This window comes from Arvicanthis niloticus, chromosome 24, assembly GCF_011762505.2.
Source record: "Arvicanthis niloticus isolate mArvNil1 chromosome 24, mArvNil1.pat.X, whole genome shotgun sequence".
Classification (NCBI taxonomy): Eukaryota; Metazoa; Chordata; class Mammalia; order Rodentia; family Muridae; genus Arvicanthis; species Arvicanthis niloticus.
The window spans coordinates 12614297-12640186 of record NC_133432.1 but is presented as its reverse complement, the minus strand read 5'-3'; the positions used below and the strand labels follow the sequence as shown (position 1 = coordinate 12640186).

The 25890-nt window shown below is 53.5% G+C and overlaps 2 protein-coding genes across 12 annotated transcripts in view; one reads left to right on the top strand and one right to left on the bottom strand.

Moving 5' to 3' along the window:
• Positions 1-465: 465 nt before the first annotated feature.
• On the top strand, positions 466-22731 carry Sh2b3 (SH2B adaptor protein 3). Of its 2 annotated transcripts, none has more exons than XM_076922728.1 (8): positions 466-744; positions 8801-9460; positions 18874-18975; positions 19055-19146; positions 19227-19321; positions 19405-19619; positions 19697-19868; positions 19985-22731. In XM_076922728.1, the coding sequence occupies exons 2-8, from the start codon at positions 8828-8830 to the stop codon at positions 20305-20307; spliced, it is 1632 nt and encodes a 543-aa protein (XP_076778843.1). In that variant the 5' UTR covers positions 466-744; positions 8801-8827; the 3' UTR covers positions 20308-22731. The 2 variants fall into 2 exon arrangements, with proteins under 2 accessions (XP_076778843.1, XP_076778844.1); XM_076922729.1 differs by having other exon boundaries at positions 742-883; positions 19985-20458.
• Positions 22732-23286: 555 nt separating this feature from the next.
• Positions 23287-25890, bottom strand: part of Atxn2 (ataxin 2) — a 97418-nt gene continuing 94814 nt past the window's right edge. For 7 of the 10 annotated variants that reach the window (XM_076922727.1, XM_076922717.1, XM_076922723.1 and 4 more), the window contains 2 exons: positions 24691-24859; positions 23774-23899 (listed from right to left, as the gene is read on the bottom strand). In XM_076922727.1, coding sequence (XP_076778842.1) covers positions 23871-23899; positions 24691-24859 — 198 coding nt within the window. In that variant the 3' untranslated portion in view covers positions 23774-23870. Of the gene's footprint in view, positions 23900-24690; positions 24860-25890 lie in introns of all 10 variants that reach the window. The other 3 variants (XM_076922720.1, XM_076922721.1, XM_076922725.1) reach the window with 2 other exon arrangements.

The following is a 25890-nucleotide window of genomic DNA, read 5'->3' as shown; positions in this document are numbered from 1 at the left end:
CGGGAGGTGATGAAAGCCGCGGTCGCAGTTGCTAGACCCGGCCGGGGAAGCTCAGATAAGGCTCGGCTGGAGGGAGTCCGCAGGGGCGCGCCCCCACGAGGTTCCGAAGGTCGGGGCGGCCCCGCCCATCGCGCGCCTAGCCCCGCCCCACCCCTTCCAGGAGCCCCGCCCCACTGAGGCACGAGGTGACTGGCCAGCGCGAGAGGGGCGGGGCCGAGCACGCTCCTCCCCTTTGAGATTCTTTTCCCCTTCTTTAGGGGGCACGACGCTACTTGGGGTAAAGAGCGTGCCTTTTGGGGGCGGAGCTTGTCAATATTCTGCCTTCCACCGGACAGGAGGCGGAGGCGCGAGGGGAGGGCGGGGCCTGGATAGGCTCCGCCCCCGCCCTCGGCAGGCGGCACGCGGGGCGTGGCTCGTTGTGGCCACGCCTCTAGGCCACCCTCCTCTGCCGCGCGCGCGGCTCGCGGCCGGTTCCTCTTTACATAACGGCGTGGGGCGGCATGGGCTCGGGCCGTCGCCTCCGCCTGGCCGCTCTCCCGCCCAGACTGTCACGGGCCACGGGGGCCACAGCAGCGGCAGCAGCAGCGTCCCGGAGGCGGCCCGGGACCGCGTCCCCGGGCTGCTGTCAGGAGCTGGCGGCGGAAATGAGGCGCTGGCCGTTTTCCGAGCCGGGGTTTCCTGCCTGAGCGCCGAGAGGCCGTGCGACGCCATGGGCCGGCCGGGCCCCGACCCGCAGCTTGCGCGGTAAGCGCGGCCCGCCGAGCGTGTTGGAGGAACTGGGCCGGGCGGCCGGCCACCCGCCCGCGTCCCGCTTCTGTTTTCTGGCGTTTCCTCATTCTGTTTCTCTTCCCCAATCCCAGACCGCAGTGATGTGGGCGCGGAGGTCAGTGCTTGCAGCTGGGGCCTCCGGAGAGGAGCCTGGCGGGGTGCCGCGGGAGGAACCGAGAGCTGTCCCGGCACACAGCGTGCTTGGCCCCTGCCGGGGGGTTGGGGGTGGACACGTGTGTCACTAGGGCCCTGGTGATCCACAGGGGTGGTATGCGGAGCCCTAAAGGTGAAATCAGGCAGAGATGGTGGGTAGGGGGTGGGCCAGGCCATGACAGGCCAGGGCCCACTGGGGAAGTTGAGGTTGTGAGAGTTTTATGCTCTTAGGACACTTTCTGAACCTTGTCCCATAGGTCCCCTCTGAGAGGAAACGCCATCTGAGCCAAGGGGTGAATACATTCTGGGACTTGTGCAGTCCCTATGGGTGGTCAGCTAGGAAGGGGCTGGCCTGAAGCGGCAGCAGCTGTGGTCTGGGGATTCTCAAGGGCTGGTCAGGGGCAAAAGAGGAAACAGAGGGTCCTAGAGGCAGAACTTGTGTTCTTTCTCCTTTGCTTTCCAAGATGAGGTCCACGACCTCAATTTCCCCTCTGTTAAGTGAATAATAGATTTGCGGCGCAACCCCGTGTGGAAGGCACCTGTGCCTGGCAGGGAGATGGGCTCAATTGCAGGCTGTTGGTTTTCACGCTGTCCAGTTTTATTGACCCTGGCTGTGGGACCTTCCTCAGCTCTCCCGAGCACAGCTGCTCTGGGGTTTCCCAAGTCTGTGGGCAGGGAACTCTGAAGGACCCTGGGCAGGGTCAGATGACAACCCCTTCCTGGTCTCGGTTTCCTCCGTTGACACCTACTTGTGAGGGCCACCAGAGCACAGGATGGCTTGATCAGGAGGGCAGGCAGTCATGACAAGGGTGTTATCTGTTTTGTTGAGGTCATTTCTGCTCCTCTTCCTTCCTGATTCTCTGGCACCAAATGTCACCCAGTGCCTGGTCCGCCACACCGTTCAAAACGTTCTTAGACAATTGACATCCTTTCCTTTGGGTAGCTGGGCTGTGCAGTCAGCTTGTATGCTTCAGGCTATCTAGTCTAGTCAGGCCACCCTCTGGTTTCTTCCTCTTCTGGGATAGAGCTGGAGGTACTTGGGAGCCCCTTCTGGCTGTCAGGCCCAGGGTGCTGTCTCCATCATGAGCTGCTGAGGAGGCTTTTGATGGCCTCTCAAGGATCTAACTGCCTGGGCCTGTATTACACCCTTTGCATAGCAGGTCTCTGGGGGTCCAGCCCACCTTTTGAGGCTAGTCAGCTTCTGAATGCCCCATTGCTGTGACTCTCTTTGGGTGGGCACTTCTCTGAGGCGATGAAGTCATCAAGAGTGGGAAGGGTTTTAACTGCTGGCACACAGAGATGGAGCAGATAGTATTGTTAAAATGAGAGGTCTTTCCTATCAAGTCCCCACTTACTTCTCCCTGGAGCGGCACCCATGTGGAGACTATCCAGACTCTGTCAGGGATGAGGCCCTGGGCAAGTTACCTGACATCTCTTGGGACCTGCACAGTGTCAGGCAAGTCTCGTGCCCCTCTAGGGTAGTTGTGTACCATGGAGGAGCCCCACAAGGAGTAGGTTTGAGGTAGGTTGGCTATAAGTGGCCTGACTCTGAGGCCTTAGGTTTGGGTTTTGGCATCTCTGAGCTACAGGTGTTCTTGGAAGTCTGAAGGAGAGAGTTGTTTGGGGAGAGGCATGCAGTGTTGCCATGTTAGTGCTCGATACATTCAAGCTATTGCTATTAATCCAGGAGTGGTTGGCACTTAATTGCCAGGTTTCCTGGGAAAATGCTCCCCAGGGCCCCTGGGTGTTGAGCATCTCTGGTTGGGCACTGGAGGGCAGGGCAGGAAGCAGCTTCCATCTGGAGTGTCTGGAGGGGCTGCTCAATCTTGCCAGGCCTGTTCCCGGCCGCCCACCCTTCCCGAGGAAACTGAGGCTGGCTGGCTGCTTGGGGAAATGACTCAGTGGGGGTCACTGGCTGAGTCATGCCTGCTTGGACCCAGGAGCCCTGCACCCCAGCCCCCAGCTTCCGGGGCTTGAGGTCCCTCAGGGACTGGGTGGCTGCATGTCCTTGGGCACTGTTAGACACCATCTGCTTGGGCCCCATGATTTGGACAACCAGTGTCTCTTGGTCAGTGCTCTGGGGATCTCATTGACCCCCGCCACTGAGCTCTCCAGCCCAGTACAGTACCCTTCTCATGTGGACAAGAGACAAGTCCCTAAGGGACCTGACGGCCTGCCCCACCCTGGCCAGCCGGAAACCCAGCCGCTGAGCAGATGGCTGAAAGATTTTTCCTCCCACACAACCCTGTCAAGGGTCGGCAGGGGGGCCGGTCCCCTGGCTTCCTTGTGAGCCAGTCCTGGAGCCCCTTGAGGCCTGTCCGGATGTGCCCCCCCCTAGCTGATGGGGGGGTACAGTTTGGTCTCCTGGGAGGCCTGGAGGGAGGAAGTCTGTGCCCTGCTTATGGGGCTGACTCACAGCAGCTGACTGGGGGTGGGGCCAGACTTGGGTGTGGGGGCTCAGTGTAGCCTCTGGATGCAGGAGGTAGACTTGCCTTACACAGGTGGCATCTCCAGAGAGTCCCTAGGACTCATCTGGTGGGGAGGGGCACATAAGGTCCAGAGGCTGTCAGTGTTATCTTCCCCTAGGCCCCAGGCAGTTCAGGAGTTGGTGAGGCTCTCCCTGTCAGTGATACACATCTGCCGTCACTTCTGCCACTGTCAACCCTGGGGCTGGCAAAGGAAGCCCTATCTGGTACTGGGAGGGTACACCAATCTTGGGGGCTGTTCCCTGCTCACCCCACCTCCTGGAGCCTACTTATGATGATAGCTGTCTGGAATGTCAAGTTGTGTGTGTGTGTGGGTGCACCTGGGAGGTAGGGCAGAGGAAGCCAGTCGATACTTCCTATTCTGGCAGACTGGGCCAGCCTGGTGATCTCAGGATGGACCTTACTGGCTGCCAGGTGGTCTAACCTTCGTCTTATAGGGCCAAGCTGATTCCCTTGCACCCTGCTTCCTATGGGCTAGAATGTAGATATGTGCACTGGGTCTTCTGAGTTCTGCAGTATAGTCAGTTTGGAGGAGGCAACCTTTAGAGGATGGCCTGGGGTTTCCTGTCCCAGCATCTATGCCCTCCCAGACCTGCAGGTGGATCGAGCGCTCTCTCTCTCTCTCTCTGTCTCTCTCTCTCTCTCTCTCTCTCTCTCTCTCTTACACACACACACACACACACCCACCCACCCCTCCCTGGGCTGGCAGGTGGCACCTCCAGGTATTGAAGCTTTCTCTGCACCTGTGAGATGGGAGTGTTGGCGACCAAGCTAAGAAGTTGCTGAGCAGTGTTTGCAGTCGTGAGCCAGGGGTGGTCACAGAATCCTCCACCCCCAGCACCCTTCCATTCTTGATTACTGGACAGACCCTTTATGTCCTTGGGATGGTTGGGCCTGGGCAGGAGCACCAGTCAAGCTGTGGCTCCCAGGAACCAGCATTGCCTGTCTGGGCTGCCTGTGGCAGGGCAATGGGGGTATCCAGGGATGCTGCCTGCCTTGCTGACGGGGTGCTCAGGGATGCTGCCTGCCTTGCTGACGGGGTGCTCAGGGATGCTGCCTGCCTTGCTGACTATATTCTGACGTGCTCAGCATGTTTGCTTGTATATTTGGGGTTGGGGGAACAAGCTACCCAGGGCTCAGCTCTTTTTGTCACTCTGGCTCCTATGGGGGTGGGAATCAGGAGAAGCCCCTGAGGCTAAACTCAGGTAGGCAGATGAGACTGTATCATCTGTGGGTGAGAAGAGCCGTGCCTGTAGTCTCACTGACAAGGTGAGACTGACAGGCTGAACTTTGCTCCTTCCTTGTCATGGCTTCTCTACTCTGTCTCTGGGTTATCACAAGCTCAGCAGCTGTGCTTCATCTCCTAGCACATGGAAAGTGTTGTCAGTCACTGGAGGGGACCACCTTTATGCTCCCTAGCCTCCCTGGCCATTCAGCCTGGAGCCGCCTCCCCTGGGATTTCTGTGTTCCACAGCTACGCCTCCCATGCTGCCTGACCCAGAACTGGGTCCCTCCTGAGGCTTGGGCCTTGTAGGTGGGTGGCCTGACTCACCTCTAATGCTGTAAGTGTCAGCAGCCAACAGCACAGCTGCTCTCCTCTCCAGCCTGTGCCACTCCTCAGCTCTCAGTGCCATCAAAGCCTGCCCTGCTGCCCCTGGGCAGGGCTGGATGGAGGCTGTCCCTAATGGTATGGGGGTAGGTCCTAGGGGTGCTCTCTTCCTCCCAGGGGTGTTCCTAGAGTCCCATGTTGGAGTTGAGGTGGGTGGGATGTGACCTGAGCCTGGAGTGCCAGTCTGCCTTGCCCGGCTGCCAGGGATCTGGGGTACTTGATCTGAGCAGACTTGGAAGTGGCAGGTGTACCTCAGAATGGTGAAGATGGATGGGGCGCTGTGACTGACTGGAGCCTGTGCTTGTGAGCAGGCTGGTAGGGATCCCTGCCCTCTAGATGGCATGGCCCTTGAATAAGCCCACCTCCCTCCCATGCCTCCTTTCCCTGTCTCTGACTTAAGGACAGAACACCAGCAGTTTGTATTCAGGGAGCCATTTTCATGTGAGAGGATGAGCTTTGTCTGTGTGTTGCCACTATTTCTAAACAGTTGGTAGGTTTGGGCTGTGGACAGAGGTACTGGTCACTTTCTACTTCAGCAGAGCTGAGACAGTTCTTCACATTCCTGGCTCTCTGCTGTAAGCTCTGTAGGGAAGCAAATTAGTTCCTGGGGGTGCATCTGGGCACTTTGGAGTACTTTCCTTCTGTGAGTGCTGTTACTGGTCACACCATAGGGGTTCTGTGATGCCTGAACTCTGTCTTTGCAGGAGTGGTTAGAACAGTGGCTAGGCGTAGTGGACGCAATGTGAGGGCATTGGAGTGAGCACATGGCTGGGCCTGGCTGTTGGGGAGCGTGGAAGGTCCTGCCAGGGCCTGGCTGTTGGGGAGCGTGGAAGGTCCTGCCAGGGTCTGGCTCTGCAGCTGAGCCTTAGACCCTGGCATACAGAGTGAATAGACAGACACACATTCTAGATGAAGGGGCAGGTGTGGACAGCACAGGGTGCCCAGGAGGCGGGCAGGGCAAGATGGTGGCTGGTGGGTGATATTGATCAGCAGGCACTGTCTGTACACAGGTGGTTATTCTTAGTCTGGTGAATCTTAGTTGGTAGGTACTTAGCACGTGGGAAGCTCTGGGTTCCATTCCTAGCACCACAGAAGCCCAGTACATGCCTGTAAACCCAGCACTCAGGAGCTGGAGGATAGAAGGAGGCCATCCTAAAGAGAAAAAAATATTCCTTATTCATGTCAGGCCTATAGGAGGATGGTGTACCCAAGTCCAATCTGGTCTGCATGGTAAGACGTTTTTGTATGTGTCTTGGATCCCCTGCTATGGCAGGAGAGCAGGTGTGTTCTGGGTCCTGTAGAGATGGCCACTGACAAATCCCCACTGTTCAGGACAGCTGTGACAAGTGTGCTGAGGACAGATTCTGGACTTGCGCTCCTCTTGTGAGGAGGATGATGCAAGAACACAGCCCAGTGGCCCTTGCAGTTGGCAAATGGGGCTGGAGCTATGTGTGCACTCTGCTTGTGGGTCATCCAGGCTATGAAAGCTGCACCTGACTATTGTGTGTCAAGGCCTGGTGTCTGGGGTATGGCACTAACACATGTTTAGCCTATTTCTTTCTGACTCCTGGCTTTTGCTGTTATGTGCAAAGGACCTACTATGTGCTAAGGACCTTATAGTTTTGTGGCATGGTATGCAAAGTACTGACAGAGTGCAGAGTGCCTCCCAGTGAGGCCACAGGCCTTTGCATTAGAATTGAAGTGTCCTGTCAGGTGCTGGCCACCCTTGTCTGTTTTGGGGCGTGCAGAGCACAGGCCACAGAGGAAAAAGTGACTTGGGAGGTAGCGGCAGCAGAAAGTCCCATTCTAGCTAGGGATCCTGACACATATTTAATGAGTGGGAAATTGAGGTGGCCACAAGTTCTGTGTCTGGTCCTCTTGCAGTGAGCTCTGGGTTGGGGGACAAAGCTTGTCTTTTGTTTCTGTTTTGACAGGTCTCACAAGTCACAGGGTGGCCTTGAATGATCTTGAACTCTTTTTTTTTTTTTTTTTTTTTCGAGACAGGGTTTCTCTGTATAGCCCTGGCTGTCCTGGAACTCACTCTGTAGACCAGGCTGGCCTCAAAGAGACCCACCTGCCTCTGCCTCCCAAGTGCTGGGATTAAAGGCATGTGCCACCACCACCCGGCGATCTTGAACTCTTGATCTTTCCAGTACTGGGATTACAGCACAGGCTACCACACTAGCTAAGATGTTAAATCTCTTATCTGCTCACTGTTGTGTCCCTGGGCCCACTGCAGTGCATGGTACACAGTTGACCCTCAGTATTGTGGGAAGAACCTGAGGAAGCAGATGGAGGTGGATCTTGGACACCATGGACAGTGCAGGGTTAACCCACGGGCATCCTGACTTACACTCGTATCTCCCTGAGTTTTCCATCAAGCTTAGAGATGCTTGCATCCCTGAGTCTGGCCATTACAGGCTACTTTTCATCCTCCTCCCCCCCTTACCTTCTCCTTCTTGCTCTGCCCCCCCACTCCCTCCACCCCCCCCTTCCTCCTGTCCAAAGTTTTTTTTTTTTTTTTTTTTTTTTTAAATTATTACATGTAAGTACACTGTAGCTGTCTTCAGACACCCAGAAGAGGGCATCAGATCTTATTATGGATGGTTGTGAGCTTTGAATTCATGACCTCCAGAAGAGCAGTCAGTGCTCTTAACCACTGAGCCATCTCACCAGCCCTGTTTTTCATCTTTTATGTGGCTGTCCCCACACTGGCAACAACACTTACTATGTGAGGACAGCAGCCAGTCACACTGAACTTTCCCAGATTTTAAGCCATTCCTAATTGAGTCTTTGTAACACCCCGAAGTGGGCAGGATGAGTTCCTCTGACATGGGAAACTGAGGTGGAGAGCCATGTGAGGTCACTCAAGATCACTTAACTGGTGAGAGTGGGCCTGGGATTTGGGCCCATGCTTCTAACCATACTTTCTAGAGATACTCCTCTGCCTCAGTCACTCCCATGTACCCCAGATCTGCCCTCACAGTCTTCCATTTCAGGGTGGGTCTGCTCTCCAGGCCTTTCTTGTTCACCATTATGTGTTCCTGTAACAAATGTTTTCCCACACCTGTAAAAACTAGCTGGAAAAAACCGTGAGCCTTGGTTTGTGTGCTGAGTAAATAGGTCCTACAGGATGGAGGGTGGGTTTGAACTTGGAGCTTCCTGGAAGAGGTGGTAGATTGCCCCTTGACTCCTGCTACAGGACAAACCAGGGTACTTGTCTCCCCAGCTTTCCCTGCTAATCCGGGTTGTCAACAACAGCAGGGAGCTGGGGCTCTGGGCCTATGAGCAGTGTTTACCTTAAAAACCTTTAACTGTAGGAAGTGAGTCTAAAATTCCTCTTGTCAGACTGCCGCCCCCCTCCCCGCCCAGAAGCTGGACTGCTTTGGAGCACCCAGCATGGGCGGCGAGAGCCTGTGCTTTAGTCTTTACAAAGCAGCCCTGGCCATCCCATCAGCTTTTACTTGGGTGTGCTATGAGTAGCCAGTTTTCCTAGTAGGAAGTTCTCTTCATCCGATATTTCACTTCATATGGTCAACTGAGGCCTGAAAATACTGGATGGAAAATTCTGGAAAGCACCAAGCGTGGCTCTGAGTGGTGCTGAGCTCTCAGAGCTCCCCCCCACCCCCAAGGAGGCCGCGCCTCCCTGGTAGATCTCGCCTACCCACTGTATCCACTGCGTGGGAGCTGCAGGCCGGCTGGCTTCCACGTGCGGGATGTTTCCGGGGTGGTCGCGGGGGCGGGGACGTTCCCTGGGCTCATTGCCTTCTGACTTGTCTTCCAGCCCGGCCGCCCCGCCTGGCTCTCCACCATGAACGAGCCCACCGTGCAGCCGTCCCGCACATCCTCGGCACCCGCCTCGCCAGCATCCCCGCGCGGCTGGAGCGACTTCTGCGAGCGGCACGCAGCAGCGGCCGCACGGGAGCTGGCCCGCCAGTACTGGCTGTTTGCGCGCGCGCACCCACAGCCACCGCGCGCCGACCTGGTGTCGCTGCAGTTCGCCGAGCTCTTCCAGCGCCACTTCTGCCGGGAGGTGCGTGAGGGTCACGACTACCGTGCTTCTGCCCCTCCCCGCCCCGCACTGCCCAAGGCACGCAGCTCCGAGGACCTGGGCCCGCGGCCCGCCTGCGCCCTGCAGCACCTGCGCCGCGGCCTGCGCCAGCTCTTCCGCCGCCGCTCGGCTGGTGAGCTGCCGGGGGCTGCCAGCGACACCAATGACACCGACACCGTCGCCGTCACCAGGCCGGGCCCAGCGGCCCGCAAGTTGCTACCCTGGAGCCTGCGAGAGCCGTCCGCCGAGGCGCTCAAGGAGGTGGTATTGCGCTACAGCCTGGCGGACGAGGCGGCAATGGACAGTGGCGCGCGCTGGCAGCGGGGTCGCCTGGTGCTTCGGTCTCCAGGTCCAGGCCACGGTCACCTTCTGCAGCTCTTCGATCCGCCCAAGGTGAGCACCCTGGAGAGTGTGCCACAGCGTGCCCACAGCTCGATAGGCACCCTGTGGCCTAGACTCTTCCAGGACAGTGAGTCAGTGAGTTGAAGGACTCTGTTCGTGCTATTGATGGGTTGGAGCATGTTGGTTCTAGTCTTTAAAAGGCCACATATACCTAACGCGGACATTGGAGCTTTCAGGAAATCCATAAACTCCAGTCAGGTTGCCCTGACTTCAGTTACTCTGCTGGCAGGTGAGGCCTAGGGTCTCAGTGCTTCAGCCTGCAGCTGGCATCCATCCCTCCTGTGTGGGTGTGTGTGTGAAGCCTGGCTGCCTGCTGTGATTTCTTCAGTTCTCTGTGTAACAACCTGGCTGTAGGCTAACAGTGATGTGAGCCCAATTCTGCATGGCACTGCTGGTAGTGTTCATGCATATGCTGGGCAATGATCATGGGACAGATACTTACCTACTGTGTGCTAAGCACACATTAGGGGCAGGGAAGCTGTGGAAGGAGCAAGCTGAAAGAGCATACAGTTGGCACTGTTGTAGCAGAAAGGTGGCTGGGTGTGCTAGGGTGGCGAAGGGCCTTGTAAGGCATCTTCCCTGCTAATGACTGCCAGATGGTGGTGCTCTGAGATACTTTCTAGAGATACTCCTCTGCCTCAGTCACTCCCATGTACCCCAGATCTGCCCTCACAGTCTTCCATTTCAGGGTGGGTCTGCTCTCCAGGCCTTTCTTGTTCACCATTATGTGTTCCTGTAACAAATGTTTTACATTTGCCTAGTCTGCTCTTGAACTAGCTATGTAGAGGATGACCTTAAGGTTTGAACACGTCTCTTCCTCCTGGTTACTGGGATTACTAGCATGTCCCACCAGGCCGACTTGGTGGTGTTAGGCATTGGACCTGGGGCATTGTGCATGGTCAGCAGGACTCTACTCGCTGACTTACACCCTCAGTCCCTGTGTGTTTATCTTTGTGTGTTTATGTTCCGTATGCATCTGTGTGAGCACTTGTGTGAGTGCAGCTCAGAGGCCAAAGGTATCCAGTACCCTGGAGTTGGAGGTACAGTTGGTTGGGGGCCAGCTGGTATGGTTCTCTGCAAGGGCAGCAGATGCTCCTAACTGCCTAGCCCCCCCTCTCCCTAGTGTTTGCGTTCATCTTGTGCTGTATGCTTCTCAGTGCCAGCCCTAGCCCGCTCTGGTCGGCTGATGCCTGTTGTGCGCGTGGTTTGGTGGTCCCACTTGAGTGCTTTCTCTCCGTGGCTAGGCTCTTGCTTAGGTCCTCTTGCCTCAGCCTCCCAAGTGCTGGCACCACGAGCGTACATGCTCCTGTACTTGGCTTTTTTGGGACTTTTCTGAGTAATGTCACAGTGACATTCACACACAGGTCTCTGCAGGGCATGTGCTTTCGTTTCTCTTAGGTATATTCCTGGAAGTGACTTCTTAGTATTTCCTGGTGACACTATAACTTTTCCCAAATGCTTTGCCAGCTGGTGTCCTTAGTGGTGGTGGCAGAGAAATCCCTGCTTCTATAGCCTTACCCACTCTTGTCTCTGGTCAGTTCCAGTGGGTATGTGCTTGTCTCAGTGCCTCCTGTTTTCTTGCCGCCTGTGATTTATTCTTGTGAAGAGCCTGTTGTATCCCTACCCTACCCCATCCTTCCCTTTGTGTATCTGTGTTTGGGGGTGCATGTATGTAGAGGCTAGGAGACAACCTCAGGGGTTTCCCCCTTTGTTCTCTACCTTATTTTTTAAGACAAGCTCTCTGAACCTGGAGCTTATCAATTCAGTGAGCCCCAGAGGGTCAGTCTGTCTGTCTGTCTGTTCTCAATGCTGGGCTGAGTTCTTGAGGTCTCATGTTTTTGTGGGTCATGTTTTACCAGCTAAGCCATCTTCTTAGCCGCTCTGCTGCCTTTTCTAAGGACTTCCCGTAGCTTGTGTGTGGTACAGGCATTCCTGTATTGCAGATGTCATGACACACAGTGTGGACTGCCTTCTTATCAACTCAAGTTCCCACCTTTTATGGTGATTCACTCGCTGTAATTTAGGTGCTAGCAGGGATGGGAGGTGTGCCAAGGTCAGAGGGAAACTTGTTGGAGTCCTCTCCTGCCACCACCTAGGTCTTAAGGAATGGAACTCAGGTACCTGCTGAGCCATCTTGACAGCCCTTATTTTTTGAGAAACCATCTCCCTATGTAGCAGAGATTGGCCTTCAACTCTTGAATCTCCTGCCTCAGCATCTTGAGTGCTGGGGAGCATAGGCATGTGTCACCACACTAGACAAGCTCCCCATTTCAGTTCTTTCTGTATCCCATTTAAGAAATACTGGCCCACCGCAGGCTTTGTGGGCACTGTCTTTTCTTCTGGCCTTTCTGGTACACGTTATGCTATGGCACTGGGCATCTAGGCTGAGTTGGTTTGTGGGAATGAGGCGAGGGCACCACACTGTGCCTGTGGCTACTTGGCTGTATGCTGGAGAGACTGTCCTTCCTGTTAGTCAGGAACTGTGCTTCTGCTTCTGGACACCATCTGTCCTGTTGGCCAGTGCTCTAGTTTGTGACAACAGTGCTGACTAAACCACCAGTTTCACTGTCTTTCTTTTCCTCCCCTCCTTTCCCCCCATAAAGGGTCTCATTAAGTAGTGGCCTTGGTGGATCTGCAGATCACTATGTAGCTCAGGTTGGCCTTCAACTGAAGGTAATCTTCCTGCTCCAGCCCTAGTGCTGGGGTCATAGGCATGTGCTCCCACACTTGGTCACTTGTGAGTCTGAAGGGGAACCCACTGCCTGGCAATAGGGGACAGTGTGCCAAAGGCCCCAACGTAGGAGTTGTGGCACATATTTGAAGGGAAAGCCATGCAACTGCCTGGGTTGGGTAGAGGCTATGCTTAGGACTTAACACTGTGCCAGACATGCACACATGAGCAAGTGGACACCTTCACCCTCATTCAAAAGAAACTCTGGGGAGAAAAAATTGTGAGGCCTAAACTGGGTATGGTGGCACACCTGTAATCCCCACAGCTGGGCAGTGACAGCATTGGTTCAATATTAGTCTTGGTTACATATCAAAATATTAGTCTGGGCTACATGAGTTGCTACCTCAAAAACATTAAAAAAAAAAAAAAGACATAAGGCTAGATATGATAAATTCCCCCGCCCGCATTATCCTAGCACCCTGGAAGCTGAGGCAGGAGGACTGTGTGTTCAAAATAATAGGATACAAAATAAGCCCATCTCAAAAAAATAAAACGTCTTGAGACTGACACAGGAAGGTTCCAGCACCTAGCCTTATCTGTGTGGTCAAGTAGAGACTAAAGGGCATCACTAGCTGAGGAGTGGCTTCTCTCCCGGGCAGTGACCAGGGATGCTGTATTGCTGGGGCTGAAGACAGCCTTGTTCCAATGTATGCCCCAGCTGAGGGCACCACAGAGGTACAGGGAACTCTGCACTGCCCAGGGGACCAAAGGCTTTAGGTCGCTGGGCCCTACTGCTCGGCCCAGTTGGCAGGAGTGGTTTTCAGGCCTGATGCTTCTCCTAGTCCCTTGCAGCAGCAGGTCAGGCTAGGCTTAACTGGGATCCCTTTGGTGATCCTGAAAGCCTAGTGCTACCACTCTTTGTGGTTTTCTGTAGTGTCAGGAATGGGAGTGACTCTGGAGTGTGCCTGGGTCACAGCTGGTGGTGGGGGTGAGGGTCAGAGTGCAGCAGGAAGGGAACCAGGTGCAGACCATTCTAGTGCCAGTGGTCCACTTGTCTGTGGCCTGAGAAGTGTTGCAGAAGCAGCTGGGGTGGTGATGGGCACAGGGACAGGGAGGCCAGGAGGCCTGAGGAGCCTGGGACATGCAGGGACCTGGCCTCCCTTCTTCCTCACTGTGTGGGAAAGAGGAAGCAGAAAGAAAGGGCTGGCCACTGCCGGCCTGGCGGTTTCCTCTGGGCTGGGGAGGAGGTGGTGGGGAGGCAGGAGGCCTGGTTCCAGGCTCTGTGGCCCCATAGCCCCACCCCCACTCAGCCATGGGAATGACAGTTGACCCTTGAAAGCAGGTCCCCTCTGGGCCTTTTGAGCTGTTGTCCCTGGTGTAGTGCCTATCCTTTTACGGCTTCACTTTCCCTGTGATAAGCACTAAAGTTGACTCTGCCATGGAGTTCTCCCAAGGTACCTTTGAGGGGCCTATCATGAAGTCACCTCTCAGATGAGAAGACCAAGGTCACACAGCCTAGAGGTGGAGGAGGCAGAAATGGGGTCTTCTGTGAGCACAGGGCAGGGAACAGTAGTGTTGGGGTTGTGTTTAAACCCCCAGTTTGCAAAGCAAGCCCTGCCTGCAGAAGCCACATTCAGATGTCATAGTGCTTGACAGACCCACCCACCTTGGGCCACAGGGGCAGATGCCTACGCCTTTCTGAACTGTGAACAATTAAGGGGCTTGCTCTGTGCTTATGGGGCTGGAAGGAAGAGAGGAAAAAAAGGTGTCAGGGTTCCCAATGGGCAGTTTCTGCTCCCTTAATGGGTTCTGTGGAAAACTGGTGGTCACAGCTCAAGCTGGGCCAACACTGCAGGCAGCTGGTGACTCTCAGGCTTCTTTTAGCTCATTCTGTAAATCCAGAGTAGAACATGCCTGGATTGAGGGAGGTGCCAGTTAATCTCCACTCTGCCCTGGACACTGCCTGTTCATTGCTGCTACCGTCGGGGCTGTGGGCCCAGTGTTGGGATCATGGTGGGCACTGGGAAGGGCAGGTCTGAGCTCATATTTTGGCTTGTGTTCTTGGTCTGAGAACTCGAGTTTGCGAACCTCAGTTTCTCATTATGGCAGACAGAGTGCTCTGGCAAACTCCCATCTTGAGGTGCAGAGATGAGACTTCCTGCATCGAAGGCTCTAGACCCCAGGCCTGGGTCTCCTGGGGGCCTTCACTGTTAGTAGCTCCATGGCCACGCTGGGGAAATCCCCTGCCCACTGCTTTGTTGAGTGCAAGAGGAAACTAAGGCTCCAGAAGGATTCCAGCACAGCCCTGTGGGTAAGGGGGCTTCTAGCCCTCCCTCCTATGTCTCCTGGCCAAGGCTGGGTGAGTGAAGAGAGACCCTCCTGGGGGAGACCAGCCACCTGACTCTGGCCCCAACACAGGCGCAGTAACATTCTTGTTCCTAGGCAGTTGTCTGAAAGGGGCCAAATGAATGCTGCCACCACCTAGGAAGTTGATAAGGATTGTCTAAAGTGACCAAAACCATAGATGCATACTCCCTAACACTTACCTGTCTGTCCCTGGCTGCAGAGAACAAGTGCTAGTGTAGTAGGCAGGTGCTCTAATACTACAGTGGAGACACTAGGGCTGTCTCCCCAGTGCAGTTAACTCAGCGCTGAGCATCCCACCCTCGGCTCCTTGGGCCGAGCTCCTAAGAGGGCAGCATTAGGCTGGGCTCCTCGCAATCTAGGGTGCAGGGTCCACTGGAAGATGACCTCACACCATCAGTTCACTAGTCCAGAATGGCATGGCCATCAACCACCCTCCTAGACGTTAGCTTAGACATTAGACTAGACAAAAGGACTCAGGCTGGACATGACCTTTGTATATCTGTGTTATATCCTTTAGGAGGCTCCCAAGTCACATCCATTGTCTTGTTCCTGTTAATGGCCAGACAACAGTCCCTTGTATGGGCTCCCCATTATTTTCTTTCCTAATTTATGACTAAATGGAAATCAGGTTGTTTCCGCTTGGGGAGTTAGTGAATAATGCTTTGCTCCTCTGTGCAATGCATCTACTAGGTTGTTCAATCTATGCTTAACATTTTGAGGAGCTGCAAAATTCCAACACGGATAGTCCCACAAAAGCACACACAGGTGTCCATGTGACTCGTCACTGTCTATCTCCATATTGCCTGCAGCTGTTGGGGCCTGCAGGAGCTAGGACTGGACGTGGGTTTTGTGGCTGGCTAAGGGTGTCTTTCCTATGTGCGGTGACATTCCAATGCTCTGCTGTATCCTGTACCCTGTGGTGCTAGCACTGTCTGCTAACTTGTAACCCCCACTTTACACTATGGGTTCTCAGCTTAGCTTGGAATTTGTAAATTTGGAATTCCAGCTGAAGCTCAAGGTTTTATGTGCCTGTAGTGGTCAGAAGAGGGTGTTGGATCCTCTGGTGTGGGAAGTGACCATGGGTGCTGGGAACTGGACTTGGGTATTATGGAGCAGCACAAAGGGCTCTGAACTAACTGCTCAACTGTTTCTCCAGCCTAATCTTTTCTGGATATAAGTATGAGAGGCTTTTTTTTTTTTTTTTTTTTTTTTTTTTTTAAAGCAAGGTTTTTTGTGTAGCCCTGATTGTCCTGGGACTCAACTTTGTAAACCAGGCTGACCTCAAACACAGATCCACCTGCCTCTGCCTCCTGAGTGCTGGGATTAAAAGGTGTGTGCCAGCACACTCAGCTGTGTTGCTTTAACATACTTACACAGTTGCAAGTGTCTAATTCTAGATCTCAATTGAGAGGCGTGCACCTCTCAGCAGTCCTTCCTATGTGGGCGGGCCACCCGCTGCTTGTCTCTGGATGGATTCTGCTCCTGTTGTTTCTTGGCCATTTCATTGGAGCTTGGGCCTTAGGATGCATGCTGGGCAGAGTCTGTCACCAAGCCACACCCCAGCTACTCTTGTACTTTAGGTCTCAGTAGGCCACGACTTGCTTCTCTGTACCTTGAGCTCATGATGTAGTCAAGGATTACCTGAACTTCTGATCCTACTGAAATTTGTGCCACATCTGGTTTTTGTGGTGCTGGAGGCCAAATTAGGGCTTTATGCATGTGAAGCAATTTACCAGCCAAGCTCCGTCTCTAGCCTAGTGTCTCTTGCTGATCTGCCTCATGCCGTGGGTCCTGGTCCTGTCACGAGGCAAGCAACTCTTCTGAGCTCTCTGCCACAGTTCACCATTGCTGACTGCCTCCAGGGCTCAACAGTGTCACTTGTGTTCCAGCCCCATTCTCATCCGTAAGGTTTCCTCTGAGGACCCTGATGGGCAGAGTTCTGGGGCTCCCTTATACTTGTAAAGGGTGCTCATTGACTTCCTGTACTGGGAACAGTTGCCTAAGGGGTACTTGGGGCTCTTTTTAACAGGGTTTGCCCCACCTCTGGCACCCCCTTCCCCCCAAAGAGGCTTACATGATGTTGAGGGTTTGCTCTGAACCTTTTCTTTTCTGCTCCTTGGTCCTACAGGCTCTTTTCCCTCAGTTACGTACTATCTTTCCTGCGACTTCTTAGTAACTTTGACTAGCCTGCAAGCCCCATCTCTTGGAAGCATTCTGTTGGGCAGCCTCTCTGTTTCAGTACTAAGGATGCCCCAGCTATAGCTGTGTGTGATCACTGCCTCTGTGGTTGCTCTGGAGCATGCAGTTACGGCTCATGTTGTGCCCGGCCAGGGCCTGCTGTGCTGGGGCAGAGCACTTCCCAAGGGACCCTGGTACTAAGTCTTTTTGACCTGTTGGTAACCTTGGGGGAAAGAGGACTAGCAGAGCCATCGCAGACCTGGCAGGCAAGTGCCATGAGCCTGGAATTTGTAGACTTCCTTACTTGACTCCGATAGCCTAAGACGGAAATGAGGTCCACAATGGGAAAGAACAGAGTCAGGAAGGAGCATGGCCTCAACAGTCTGCAGCCAGACTTGTCTTCAGATTGACTTCTGGTTTGGTTAGCTCCCAAGTGTCTCTGTGTGACCCTATAATCTGACTGAAATCCATTTTGGAACAAAGCAGGGTATCTGTGTTTTTGTTTTCAGACAGTCACACACGCCAGAACTTAATTGCCCTGAGACCTCAGCTCTCTTCCTAGGTCAGTAGGCCCTATTTTTTGTCCTCAGGTCACAGGGTGATGATGGCAGTGAAGCTGGGCTCTAGAATGGAAGCTGTTTGAGCCTCGGTGAGAGTTCAGTAGGCACAGTCTTGGCATACGGCCATTATCATGGTCCTTTAGGTCCCCACACAGTGCCGTTCAGTGGAAGCTTGTGGTCTGCTGAGGCGGACACAGGTTCTTTCTTTGGTGGGTATGGCTTCCCTGGGCCAGTTATCTTCAGAGCCCTATGAAGATGGAGGTACCCTGATGAAATATCTTCAACAGGCTGTTGAAGATACTGCTGGGTGCCAAGACAGGTCTTTTCTGTCCCTTGACACATAATTTAAGAGTGACCAGAAATCAGTACAAGGACCCAAGAGGCAGTCATGGCTCTAGTGTTACCCCCGTTTCCCAGCGGGCTGGAGCTGCAGTGGCAGGACTCCTGGCCTGGCTTCTTTGTGATGTATCACTGTGCTGGGGCTATAGGGGACAGACAACTGTACCGTCATGGCTCACATTGACTGCCACCCCAGAAACATCTCAGGCCTTTAATTCCACCAATCAGACCCACATCGTCTGTCAGGTCTGGAGAGAATCAGAAGCCTGGGGCTGTAGAAGGGCAGAACTGTACCCTACACACCAGAGAGGGCAGGGCAGAGCAAAAGACAGAAGAAAGCCGAGATATTCTGACTTGGTCTGCAAGTGAATGGCATAGGATGTGGTAGTTGGTGCCATTCTGCTTCGAATGGCCCCCAGCCGCCCCAAGCTGGATCTGGGGAAAGCTACTTATTGGTAGGCTTGGCCAGTGAAGCATGTTGGTAAGAAAGAATCTAAGGCCTCCAAATGTACTTAGGGTTCGGGATAGATACTCCCACAACCTGCATTCCCTCAGAAGTCCAACCAGATATACATAGGCCAGTGCTTAGGCACTGACCCCAGCCTAGTATAGGGCCAGGCATCCTAGTAGGTAGCTCAGGACAGGCACTGTGACTCTGATCCTTTTAAGGTTTGTACAGGGAATTTGAAGAGTCTGGACTCTGGCCAGCACACAGCAGTTGTGGACAGGAGTTGGAGTCATGTCTTACCCACTTGGCCAGTCTCCAGCAGGTCCCCCTTCACGCCTATTAACAGGCAGCTGGCCAAAGCTGATGGCATGGGAGTGGACTCTGTTAAAACCCGGCTCTGATGCATTTTGCTAGAACACCTGGTAGTCTCTCTTAACCTGTGACAAAAGCCATGGAGGTAAGGCCTGTCAAGTCCTTTGTCCTTCCTACTTCTCTGGCTCTCCCAGTTACTTATCTCTCTTAGCTTCTGCTAAAGCTGGTCTTTAGCCCCCTCAGCCAACAATCTTACCCAAGAGGAATAAAGACCAGAGGGAAGGGAAGGGGTGGCTTCCCTCCTAGAACTGACCCTGAGAACTGGCATTTGTGGGACCAGCCAAACCCAGAAAGGTGGCATCTCCAAGCTATTATATATATGACTCTTGTGGCTTGCTGAGAACTGTTCCTACAGGTGGGAAGCTGCCAAGAGGAGGGTGTTCTGTGCCTTCTTCCTCTAGAGAGACTACAGACAACCTGAGAGGCCTGAGGGGCGGGTGGAGTTTGAATGACCCTCTTGTTCTCCTAGAGCTCAAAGCCCAAGTTCCAAGAGGCCTGCTCCAGCATCCGGGAGGTCCGACCATGTACGCGCCTGGAGATGCCTGACAACCTATACACCTTTGTGTTGAAGGTGAGTGCCAGGGCTATGGCTCCTTGGGAGACACTGCGCTCTCTTCAGATGCAGAGCTGATGCCTCCTCCTTTCCGCAGGTGCAGGACCAGACAGACATCATCTTTGAGGTGGGAGATGAGCAGCAGCTGAACTCATGGCTGGCAGAGCTCAGGGCAAGCACAGGCCTAGGGTGAGGACTGCCCCTACCCATCCTAGGCTCCCTTTGATAATCCTGGTCGGCTCCCTTCTCACCCAGCCTCTTCCCTACAGGTTGGAGCACCTGGACACAGAGTTACCTCTTTCCTTAGTGACAGAGCCTGGCCCATCTAGATCCCCAGGGGGAAGTACTGACTCCCTGGACCAAGGTATGTGTCAAATCCTTGGTCTCTGGGTGTCCTTGGACATGTGGCCGGCCCCATGCGGGTCACCACCACCATCTTTCTGCCAGGTGCTTCACCTGGGGTGATGCTGGACCCAGCCTGCCAGAAAACAGATCACTTCCTGTCCTGCTATCCCTGGTTCCATGGCCCTATCTCCAGGGTGAGGGCTGCACAGCTGGTTCAGCTGCAGGGCCCTGATGCCCATGGCGTGTTCCTGGTGCGGCAGAGTGAGTCCCGGAGAGGGGAATATGTACTCACATTCAACTTACAGGGCAGAGCCAAGGTAGGAGCAGGAACTGGTGGACCAGGGTGGGGCAGATGCAGCCTGGGCAGCAGGCTCATGTCTTCCCCTTTCCATAGCACCTCCGCCTGGTGCTCACAGAGCGTGGACAGTGCCGGGTGCAGCACCTGCACTTCCCCTCCGTGGTAGACATGCTCCGCCACTTCCAGCGCTCCCCCATCCCACTTGAATGTGGAGCAGCCTGTGATGTCCGACTCTCTGGCTATGTGGTAGTCGTCTCTCAGACCCCAGGTAGGAACCCCGAAAGTTGCTATCAAGGGGTGGTATCACAGCAAGTGCATACATGCACAGAACTTCTTTTCTGGTGCTTTCTTCAGTTTTGAGACTCATCCATGTCATCTCTCCAGGTTCCTCCAACACTGTCCTCTTCCCTTTTTCCCTTCCTCACTGGGACTCGGAGCTGGGTCATCACCACCTCAGCTCTGCTGGCTGTCCCCCCGGCCCTGGTGCGGAGGCTCTCCCTGGCCAAGTGACACCCCCTGAGCAGATCTTCCACCTGGTGCCTTCTCCTGAGGAACTGGCCAACAGTCTGCGGCAGCTGGAGCTTGAGTCTGTGAGCAGTGCCCGGGACTCAGACTATGACATGGACTCCTCATCACGGAGCCACCTTCGGGCCATTGACAACCAGTACACCCCTCTCTCACAGCTGTGCAGAGATGCAAACTTGTGAATGTAAACCATTTTCCTCCCCTCCAGAGAACTACAGGCTGCTGCCAGCCTTCCCCAGCTCAGATGTGCCCCGCTTCCCACACACAAGGCTGTCAGGCTTCCTGTCAGCCGCAGCTAGCCCCTGGCTTTCTCCCACTGTTTACAGATGTAGTTCTTGTGCACAGGTGCCACTACTGGTACCCTAGGCCTAGTCCCCAACCCAGAGGAGGTGGGGCTGCAGGCCCAGAGCTGGCAGTGGAAACTGACAGAGCTGATGACAGACTTCTTACCAGGTAGGGGCATCGGGAAGCACACAACACTAACAGTCCCTGGATTCTCACATGGTGTCCTTCCCTGTAGCTTCAGTTCTGAGGCAAGTCCATGTTCCATGCCACAGGCGATGGACGGAGGAATCCTGCTTCTACTCTTAGCTTCAGGACAGAAGCTCTGCCAGAGGGACAAGCTTAAAGATCAAAAATGATTTAAACATTTTACCTCAGAGTAATTTTTTTTAAAGGATTCAGGTTTCCATTTACTATTCTAGCTTACTTTTCTGCACTGCCCTACTAGAAGCCCTGCCATTCTGAAGTTGGGGGCAGCGAAGTACCCCTGCCTTGCTCACTATGAGCCAAGCTAGCATGCTAGTGTCCTTGTCTGCTCACCCTCAGGACAGTTGCCTGCTATGGGGTAGCCACTGTCCTCCCTAATGTAGAGAATGAAGTGTGTCACCCTTTCAGGGAAATCCAGGCAGCTTGGAGAGAGAGAGGAGGGTGGCAAGAGACATTCCACCCCAGTGCCTTATGCATTAAAAACAAAAACAGGACTCTGGTTTACACCAGCTTTGCAGAGGATGGGATGGATAGGCTGTGGGGTGCCGGGGGGTGGGTGGGGGAAGAGACAAACACAAAAGGAAGGGCTCCTAGGCTTGTTTAGTGAACCCACATTTATAGACTCTACCCCACCCTCCAGCATCTAGTGGCTTGTTGAGTTTGGCTCTTTTGTGAGCCAGAAAGGGAGCTAGCACCGTGCTATGAAGAAGCTCATGTAACAGCCTGTGTTCTGTCCCAGGTGCAGCAGGGGCTCTGGTGGAGGCTATGTTCCATACAATCTTTCCATCTAGACAGTGCCCATCCTGTGACCTTTCATTCATGGGCACAAACAGGCTTACAGCAGCGGCTTTAGGGAGTCACAGCTTAATTCCTAGACAGGTTCAGAGGCAAACATGCTGCTGCCCTGCTGAAGCCAACAGTACTGACCTCCTCATCTGGTCACTCTGTACTCTGCAAGTGTGTGTGTGGGCTTTGGCAAGGGAAGCAGCTGCACCTCCCCTTTGTGTTCACGGACCAAGTGGGTCCAACACAGGTGTGGATTCGTGTTCCATCTTTAAGATAACTAGCTTTCCTTCACTGTACATAAGGTATGAACCAAAGAGATATAAGCAATATTCAAACCAGTGGTCCCGATTGTCTCTAATCTTCATAGGATGGTTGGACAGCTGGGTCCCTGCACCTGGCCAGAAGCTAAACCAACTTCAAACTTGGGGCATTCATTTCTCCAGGGCCTTCAGAAGAGAGACTTGCCAGATGCTGTAAACCAGCACCTCCACCCATAGTGCTGGATTCACCCACTGTGGACAGCTTCCTTTCAAAAAAAATGTCCAAGATATCAGAAAAACGTAAGGCAAAAAAGTATTCTCGTGACTCTGGGACAGAGTGACAACACTAAGCCAACACCTTTTCTTTCTGCTTGAGTAGGTCCAGTTGGCTGAAGGGGACAGGCAGGTTTGAGAGGCCCCAGGCCAGATGCCCTCACCAGTGTGTCAACACCAGACACCATTCCCACCCCCAGCAGTCTTTACTGGTCGCTACTGGCAAGTGAGGCCACCTAGGCAGGAAGTGTCAGTTGACCCTCTAGAGACAAAGTGTAGCCCAGCAGTCCCCACACCCTTGCTTCCTTCTCCTGAGTACTCAACTACATACTAACAGTCACCAGCACCAAAGAGTTAGGTCAACTAACCTGCCTTGACTTTACCAGCAATCCATATGGCTTTATCTGTATAAGTCTTCTGCCTCTGATCATTTCTGGATGGCGTAGGAGAAAGGGATAGCGGTCATTACCATCTTGGGCCAGACAACACTATCTTTACCTAAGCTTCCTAACCTAAATTAAGGAGTCACCTCTTTCCTGAGGGCTCAGTCTCTTGTTGAAATGTTACCTTGGTGCAAATACCAAGTGATAAACTGTCATCACTGCTTCCTAATGAAGAGACATCTGGCCAGTGTGTGGCTGGAGTGAGCAGCACTGTGACCACGGTTATAGCAGAAGGTATGCATATTTGGCAAGTCTTTGTCTTATGTACTGTATGGGTAACTTATTCTTGAATAATGCAGATTTTGCTACAATGTACAAATTGCTATGTGAATTAAAAAGGTTTTCAGAATTACAACCATGATCTCTGTCTGTATCTACACCCCCCCTTCCGTTCTGGCAGCCCGGCCTCGCTCTGTGCGCTCCATCTCCCCTCTCCTCCCTTGCCGCACTAGGGACAGACAAGGCTCTGTGCTACTAGCCGAGTACTTAGCCATTAGCCACTAAGGACAAACCCCCAGCCTGGCCAGATTTCTTTGTTTCCTTTTTAAAGAAGTATCTTCTGCCCCCTGCTGGTAACAGGCCTGAACTGGGATAACGCAGATCAAGAAAGCTTGGTTCTCTAGAAAAGGAAAAATAAGCTTACAGAGTCTGCACCTGCTTGTAGATGTGGACTTTTGAACGCTGCCCACCTCTGGCCAGCCTTCCTTCTGCTGAAGCCAACTGCTAATCCACCCGAGAGGGAATCTCAGTCTTGACTTTTTCTAGATACCTTGAGCCAAAACTAAGGGTGAAGAAGAAAAGTCATTTGGTCAGCACCTCCGCAGAGACTGGCGCAGCACCCCCAGCCTGACTTCCCTGGGGTCCATCTCCCACAGCAGCAGGAGTCACACAAACACGCACTAATTGGGTATCAGTTTTTAAAACTTTTTTTATTTTTTAATTTTTTTTTAGTTTTTATTTTATATTATCTACAAAGTAAAAGTTTTCCCTTAACTTAAAAGTTGAACCACTGTAGACAGTGATCGCCTCATCAAACTTGATTTATAAATAATAATCCGTCAGTTTGGCGGTAAGAATTTACTGAACTTCTGTCAAGTTTAGTAAAAGGGCGTTCCAAGTCTTGATTTTTTTTTTTTTAAAGCGGTAATAGCAGCAAGAATCACTCTTGTTACTTCTGTTGCTAGCTGATGTGTTCATGACTCTCAAGGGCCATTAAAAAATAAATAACTTCCAGTTTCAGCAAGCAGAGCTGGGTACTTGCAGGACCCTGCAACAGCACATGGAATTATGGAACAGCCGCAAGTCCCTACATGCCTCTACTCGGTCCAAACCATCCTCCACTGCAAGTGAACTGTTAGCATTCCTACTGGATGTTAAATCAGTGTATCTTTTTAAAAAACAAAATAAATGAAGTTCTAGTTTTCTGTGCTTCCAGTTGGCAGAAGCAGTAGAAGGGAGGAGGGAATTTGGCCTTTCGGTTCCTCCAGGGCAGCCTTACAACTGCTGTTGGTGGTGGGCTTGTACTGTAAAAAAGAAAAGTGGCTATTTAAACAACACAGGCACCGCTGCCCACCAGCCTAGTGTCTGCAGCACGTGACTGTCAACTACTCTTGTGCTAGCTGAGTAAGACTGGAGGATTAATGCTGCCCCCTCGCCCCTCCAGCTGCAGCCAAGGTGGGGTTGGGGAGGGAAGGGGGGGTGAGGAGAAACAAACCAGTCAGACGTAAAACCACTTCAGATACAAGTCCTGGACTTGCTGCTTGTGGAGCACAGGCCTTCACACCCCCTCCCACTAATGCTAGCCAAGCACCACTGCTTTCCAAGTCACAGGGAAGACAGGTGTCGTCACAGCAGCCATCCAGTACGAGACATCATGGGTGTCCTGTGTCAGGGCACAGGCTGGGGCTAAAACTACACTCAGACCAGTCAGCACACAGCACGTGCTCAGCAGTGTTCTTCTCCAAGCTACAATCAAACTTGGCCATGGGCATGAACCCCCCACATCAGCCTATAAAGGACTCGGGAAGGAACACGCTTGCCCTGTCCAGCCTAGCATACATCCAGGAAGGCCAACTGAGTCCTCGGCATGCATCGGCTACCCAGAATGAGGCTGCTGCTTCTCAAGCCAACCCTGATACCAGCAGAACACACACAGATTCTGATGCTCCCTGACCATCACGATCCCTCCTATGCACACTTGGACGGGCCTTGCTAGTCAGGTTTGCAGCCTGAAGCACTGGTCCTGCCTGCCATTCTACCTCTACGAGCAGAACGCTCGGGGTGCCCCGGCGGCCCCTGCACACACACGCCTCACCTGAAGGGTGCGTCATATAGGGGAAATGCGCTGTTGTCGAGACTGGAATGGGCTGTAGTGCACTTTGAGCGAGGGCGGCCTGGGGACCGCCGGGTGGCTGTGTCGTCATTAGCATCATTGGCGCATGGGCAGTTGGATGAGAAGGAACCATTCCTGACTGTACATGAGCCTGAAACAGAGAGCTCTTTTACGCATACAGGCAACATCTCCTTCTTAAACAACAAGTCAGCTATTCCTTTCAGTGGACTAGGGCTCAAGAAGGGGCAAGATGGACTTCTTGGGTCACCTTGAGATAGATCCTGCAGGGCTAAGATGGGGAAGTTAGCTACAGGCTCCTACTCCAACATGTCTGCTCAGATTACCACACAGGGCAAGGTCCTCACCAAAAGCAGGCCTCTATTGGGGTCGGGGGAAGGGCACTTTCTTAGCTTGCTGTGGCACATAGCCAAAGATATCAATGCCCTTTTCAAGTCAGAAAGCAATTGACAAGGGCCTGTAAGGGGGCTGTCTCCCCAGCACCCTCAGCAGCTTCCTGAACCTCTCCTCTTCTGCCCTTCCCCAGTCGTGATGGGTTCCCCAAAAGTAGGGTGAAGCAGCACTTAGGCCCCTCACTTTAGCTGATGGAGCAAAGGCTGCAGTTAACTGGCTGCACTGAGATGACAGTGATCTGAAGTTGGGTCAACCCGGTGCTCCGTACCAAGTGGCAGCAAATTAGCAAGTTAGAAAGGTGATGTTAGCTAACCAGTTGGTAAGCTCAACCTCGGCTCTGCAGGGGTGGGCAGAGCAGGAAGAGGCTGCTTCCTGCCTCCCATCCTGTGCACTGCTCTAGACCATCCCCAGCGAAGCTGGTTCACACCTTCAAACAGCCCGTGGCTCTCAGCTTTCCCTGTTAGCCTCTCGTACGCAAACACACGAGTGAGGTTTGGGGGAAGCCCATCTTACACTTAAGTTCACAACCTCTGCTGGACACTTACAGGACCTTAAGTCTCACTCCACCAAATCACACTGACCAAACTGGCTACCCTCCCCACTGCTGCCAGCCAATCAACAGGAGCATAATCTACAGACACTCAGCTCTCGGGGAGGACAGTAACAAGCTAGCCCTTCTGCAAGAGACCCAACTACACAGCATCTTTAGCTCACACCTTGCCAGAGCCTCACTGGCACACAGACAGGAAATAGCATCATTCAGTAACTTCT